This window comes from Phaseolus vulgaris, chromosome 3 (genome assembly GCF_000499845.2).
Source record: "Phaseolus vulgaris cultivar G19833 chromosome 3, P. vulgaris v2.0, whole genome shotgun sequence".
In the NCBI taxonomy this organism is placed as follows: domain Eukaryota; kingdom Viridiplantae; phylum Streptophyta; class Magnoliopsida; order Fabales; family Fabaceae; genus Phaseolus; species Phaseolus vulgaris.
In genome coordinates this window covers 23,358,572-23,364,594 of record NC_023757.2, presented here as the reverse complement: position 1 = coordinate 23,364,594, position 6,023 = coordinate 23,358,572, and the positions used below count along the sequence as shown (strand labels likewise).

The following is a 6,023-nucleotide window of genomic DNA, read 5'->3' as shown; positions in this document are numbered from 1 at the left end:
ATCTAGGCCGGCCATGTGAAGGCAAGGTGTCTCATGTGCTCCCATGTGCCATGTGCTCCATGTGCTTCCATGTGCTCACATTTGCATGTAATTTAGCTTACATTTGCTCTTCATTTGCTTTACCATTTACGGTCCTCCTTAGGCTATTTAAAGAGGAGCCTACCTCATGTAATGCTAAGATTAATTTGAGTATTGTTATGCTGCCAAACTTGAGCCATACATACTCCCTTTGCCTACAATCTCTCTAGATTTAGGTTATTGATCTTCAACCCATTCACCCACCAAAGAGGGTTGGCCGAACCTCCCTCACATCCCTACTATTCCTGCACCTACAAGGCCACCACACCTCCTAGGAGGGCCTTGATCCACCACCAATCCGTCCAAGCTTTCGTCGCCACCCAAAAATCACAAAAGAGAAGATCTCAATGACATCAACATCTTCATCTTTCAAGTGTAATTTCTTAAAAGTATCCCAAAACAATATATCCACTAAACTTCCTTGGTCTACCAGAGTCTTCATAATCACACACTCTGCTATTTCTACTGTTTTTACTATTGGATCATCGTGATCAAGATTGATCTCTTGAAAATCTCCGTCCGTAAAGAGCATTGGTGGTAAAGTTCTTCTCTTAAAAACATGATTGACAGTTTTGGCATTTCTCCAATACTGTTTTCTTGCTGATGATAACTCTTTCCCAGAAAATCCTCCCGATATTGTATTAATGAAACCCCTCACTGGTCTTCCTAGGCTTCTTTTTCCACTTCTTCTTATTGATTGTGTGCTTTGATAACCTCTTTCATTTATTGTTTCATGTCTACCCCCTCTCCTTTCATCTCTTCTTTCCACTCTCTCGTTATCTTTTCTCTCAAACCTCTCTGACCTCCTTTCTCTTAAATGTCCAATTCTCGGTTCTCTCTCAGGACTTTGCCTTATTCTTACATTTCCACTTTTGACATAATGCCGCAATTGTCCAGCTTGAATTAACTCCTTTATTCTATCTTTCAAACCGACACATTCTTATGTATGATGGCCATGATTTTTATGATACTCACAATGCTTGTTATGGTCTGTCCTCTCAGGTGTTCTTGCTTTTCTTGGGGGTGGTATGATTTCTGCTGCCATTGCCTCCTGCAAAATTCTTGTCCTGTTCGTATTCAGTGGTATATATTGTTAGAACTTTCGGCTTCGAAATTCCTCTTTTGCTCTCCTGGCCAAAGGTTCGCTTTCTCTTTCATCTCCCTTTTTTTCACCCCCCATATGTTCTTGCTTGGTTGCGAAATTCTCTTAGTTCTTCCATCTGCATAAACTTCGATGCTCGTTGCCTTAATTCATCAAGGTTAGTTGCCGACTTCTTACAAAGACTATCGGCAAACGGTCCTGTTTTTAATGTTGTTATCATGTGATGCATTGTGACTTCTAGGCTAAGATTTCGAATACCCAAAGCCACCTTTCCAAATCGTTCCATAAACATTCTCAACGATTCTCCCTTCTCCTGCCTTATATTTACCAATGCAATTGATGTTAAATGATGAGGCTGACTAGTTGCAAACTAAGCCCCAAACTTCTCCACCAATGTGTCAAAACAATCAATGTATAAGGGTGGTAGACGTGTGAATCAACTCAGAGTTGCCCCCTTTCAATGTTGTTGAAAATACTCGACACATTATAACATCATTCCATGTGTATAAACTAATATGAGTTGTATAAATTGCAATATGTTCATCAGGATCTATGCTTCCATCATATTTGTCTATGGTTAAGTTTTTCCAATTATCGGGCAATGGAGTATCTACTATAACATCATAGAATGGATGTTTTCTAGAAGATATCCCGATAAAAGTTCCAAAGGTCTCAGGTAATCTTCTCCTTGTTTGGAAACTTTCATTATTATGAACTCTTTCATTTGCTGGTATTCTTGGTTGAACAGTTTCAAAAGATGAATTCAAAATTGTTTCTTCTTGCAACTTTCTTTTCATATGCACATTCTCTGCTCTCAACATACTTAGTTCTTCTTCATTACTTTTTTTTAACATTTCAAATTCTTTTTGTAATTGCAGTAACATTGTCATTGACATTATATTTTAGTTATCTTCCTGCTATCCACCCGGTTCTTCCCTTCTACTCTTCTCTACTTCAACTTCTTTAATTATCTCTCGGCCCCACGGTGGGCGCCAAAATGTTCTTACAAAAGGGACCAAGAACACTCAAACAAGTTGACAATAGACTTCTCCCACTGATCTTTCGGTTGTTGGGCTTTTGGCTTCTCTCCTGGTTGAGCTTTAGGCGTATCTCCTAGTTGGGCTTTCAGCTTCTCTCTAGATTGGACTTTCGGTTTCTCTTCTAGTTGGGTTTTCGGCTTCTCTCCTCACGGATGGGTGTGTGAACCTGCAAGGCGCTCCGATGACAAAGTCAGAACCAGTTTTTACATTTATCAGATAAAATTCACTCTACCTAACCTCTTGGATTGATCCTCTATTTATAGGATTTTCTTATTAGGCTTATACCTTGTTTGGGCCTTTATTTATGCACCTCTTTATTACTTTATGCACACTCATTAATTTGGACATTTATTAACTTGCACCTTACTACAATGTTTATTTTATTTTTTTTTATATATGTAATTCTCGGTATGACCTTTCGGTCACATCTCTCGATTCTGGTAATACACAATTAAACAAATGTTTTTAATCGATTATGTTAACGAATGTTTTTAATCGATTATGACCATAACTTTTCAGCCTTCACCAAATTTTCTCATTTCAGACAAATTGATTCCTTCTTCGTTCATTTTCTTTCTACATAAATTACTTCAAATTCACCGTAACAATGAACAATAACAAAGTATTCTCAGCCTCCAAAACAACAATGACAAAACATTCTCAGCTTCCAAATCCTTCACTACAGTGTCACATCATAAAAACAGGTTAGTTTTTTTTTTTTTCCTTGAAGCAGCTATATGGGATTTGTCTGAAAAGGGTGGTACTAAGAGCTCGAGAAATTGTCACCAGATTCGGTAAAAGTAATAATTATTTGCTGGGCTGCTTCATTATTGCGTGTTTCCTGTTCTGACATTTCCCTTCTATCATTTGTTTCCCTTTAATCATCTTTAATGTAAGGGTTTTATCAAAAAGTATGATTTTATAAGATTTTTTCGTTATTTTAGACGAGTTTCGTATGCCACATTATTTTTAAGTTTTTTTTTTTTGTTGCAAGTTTTAATATATTGCTGAAGTTTTATAAGATTTACAATTTTATAGTTTTTTATTTGTATTTTAAAAGTTAAGTTAATATTACATTTAAATATTTTTTATTTTTAAGACAGTTTTATATAGAATTCAGATTTAAAATTTAAAATTTTTACCATACCACATCAACGTAATTTAATAGAAGCTTGAAAGATATAGATCATAATTGATTGAACAGAAGCTTCTTATGATATTTAGATCTTAATTTTAAGATATTAATTATGACAATCTTAAATTTCCATTAGTTTTAAACTACTGAAAACTTGGAAGCAATAGCTTTTGGGAATAAAACAATTTTGTTAATAGCAAAAAAAGTCACAAATTGAAAATATTCGAAGGTCTTTTCAAACACGAGTACTCCAGTTCCCATCAATTTTTAAAAAAAAATGAATGCAAGTCACTTTGGGGTGGGTGTTCTCTTGATGAAAGAAAAAGTGAGAATATTGGTAAAAAATGTGTGTATATGTGTAAGGATTTTTTTAATAACTTTTTTTATGATTATTAAAGAAAATGTGTGTTTTATATAAAAAAAATATATTTATCTATACATTACAATAAAATTATTAAATAAAAATCAATTTTTAGATATTAAAATAATTAATTACAATAGTAATTAAATTAGAGACTATTTTAGAAACTAAAAAAAAATGTTTCTAAATTAGTTTTTATTATAGTTAAATGATTTCTAAATTGGTATATAATTAGTAACCAAGTTTTAACTACCAATTATTTAGATTCTAAATTTGATAGAAAAATCTTGGTTGCTAATTAGATATCAATTTAGAAACTATTTAACAATAATAGAAACTAATTTAAAAATCAAAAATTTATTTAGTCCTTAAAATGGTATATAATTTAGTCATTATATCAACTAATTATTTTTTATTTCTAAAATTGGTTTCTATTTCATGATTGTCTTACAGTGATAGGTGTACATAAATTTTATTTTATTTTATTTTTATTAATATTTTATTTTAAATATTTCAGTTATTTTTTATTTTTTAAATAATTAATTATTTTTATACTTAATTAAAAGTTTATTTTTTAATTTATTTTATAAAAAATAGTTATCAATTTTAAATTTTAAATATGAAGTAGTTTATGGAAAGAAACATATTATTAAACTTGGAATGGTCAACTTGTTAGACATAGAATTAGACATAGAACATTAAGTGAAATAATTTTTTTTATATCTTCATTTCTTTTAAAAATTATAATTTTTATTTTTGTATCATTTGATTTTTTTTATTTTTTTTTTCCAAAAATAAATATGATAATAATATAAATAAATAATACGAATAACACTTCTGTTCTGTTAGTATAAAGAAAGTAAATAACGCAGATAAAAATAGGGAAGAAATAAGTTGAGAAAAGAAAAAATATTTAATTGTTTAGTAAAGTAAAAAATATGAAAAAGAGAGAGAAAAATTATATTATAATCTATCTAATTTAATAGAGAACAAAAAATGAAATATGAATAGAAATAAATAAAAAATAATATAATAAGTCTAACAACTACTTACTTTTTAAACTAAATGACCAATATTTTTTTTTCTCCTTCCCTCCACTCCCCATAACCAACTAATCTGTACGAATCCAGTAAACAGTTATATTATAAAACATTTTATTTTTATCCTTACATATTTTTATTTTATTATATTATAATATACCCGTTTTTTCTTAATCACTATTCATAATTTACCAATTTATAGTTTTTTTAATCAAACATCATGAATTCATAAATATTATGTGACACACGAAATAAAATATATCAAACATTTATCAACAATAATAATTTAAAAAGGATAAAACAAATAAAGGTTAAAATTTAAATCATATAACATAAATAAACGAGGTTTTTTTCTTCTCTCATACGTATAAATAAATATAAGTATATAAAATAGTAAATCGTTACAAAATAGAAGCAGGCATAGAAGAAATGCTAACATAATATTTGAGTGTATTGTGTTTTTAAAGTGGCAGAGAAGCAATATATACAAAAGAAGTTTTGAAATGATGTTGATAAGTTATTGAATAAGGTGAACAATTTCTCTCCACTCTTAAATTGTAATTTTAGTATTTTAGATGTTTCTAAGAGATCTAAAGTTGAACTTATATATATATATATATATATATATATATATATATATATATATATATATTAGAATCTACACCAAATGAAAATTTAAGGTTTATTTAGAGCATGAATGTGAATTGATGAAATTATAAAGTTTTGGTAAGTGACATGAGATTATGAAAGATGAATTAATACATCATGCAATTTTGTTGATTTTCAATGTTTTATTTTAAGAGGTTTGCCATTAAAAAGAAAAGAAAAAGGAAAGAAGGTCAAATACCTTTTGGGACAAAATGAAAATAGATAAAAAAAAGCATGTGACATTTTATATATAGATTGAGTCTGGTAACGGTCGGATCCCAGACAACCGAAAACATGGTCGAATAATGGTTACAACATAATAAATAAGTAATAAAGAGGCAGTTACAACTGGAGTTGAATGAGTCAAAGGCACGTTCCGAAATCGAAAGATACACTCCCATGATTTCAAGGAGCCACTACACACGTTCTGACCAACTGATTATCTGGTCCATACAAGTGAATACCCAAGTCAACCTTTAAATAGGACTTTTGAAAGGGGAAAAAATGTACGTTTTTTCATATCCTAAGAGAACACACCCACTATACTAGCACTGACTTGAGCGTCAAAATACAATCGCAGGTACCCCGACTGACGGAGCACACACATAACGAGAGGAAG

General features: G+C 30.4%; 1 protein-coding gene across 1 annotated transcript; it reads right to left on the bottom strand.

Annotated features, from left to right (window-relative positions):
• Nucleotides 1-349: 349 nt before the first annotated feature.
• Nucleotides 350-2,001, bottom strand: LOC137839381 (uncharacterized). Its single transcript, XM_068648499.1, has 4 exons — nucleotides 1,657-2,001; nucleotides 1,252-1,493; nucleotides 1,054-1,145; nucleotides 350-999 (listed from the first exon to the last, which is right to left on the bottom strand). Exons 1-4 carry the CDS (start codon nucleotides 1,999-2,001, stop codon nucleotides 350-352), a joined length of 1,329 nt encoding a protein of 442 aa, XP_068504600.1.
• Nucleotides 2,002-6,023: the final 4,022 nt, after the last annotated feature.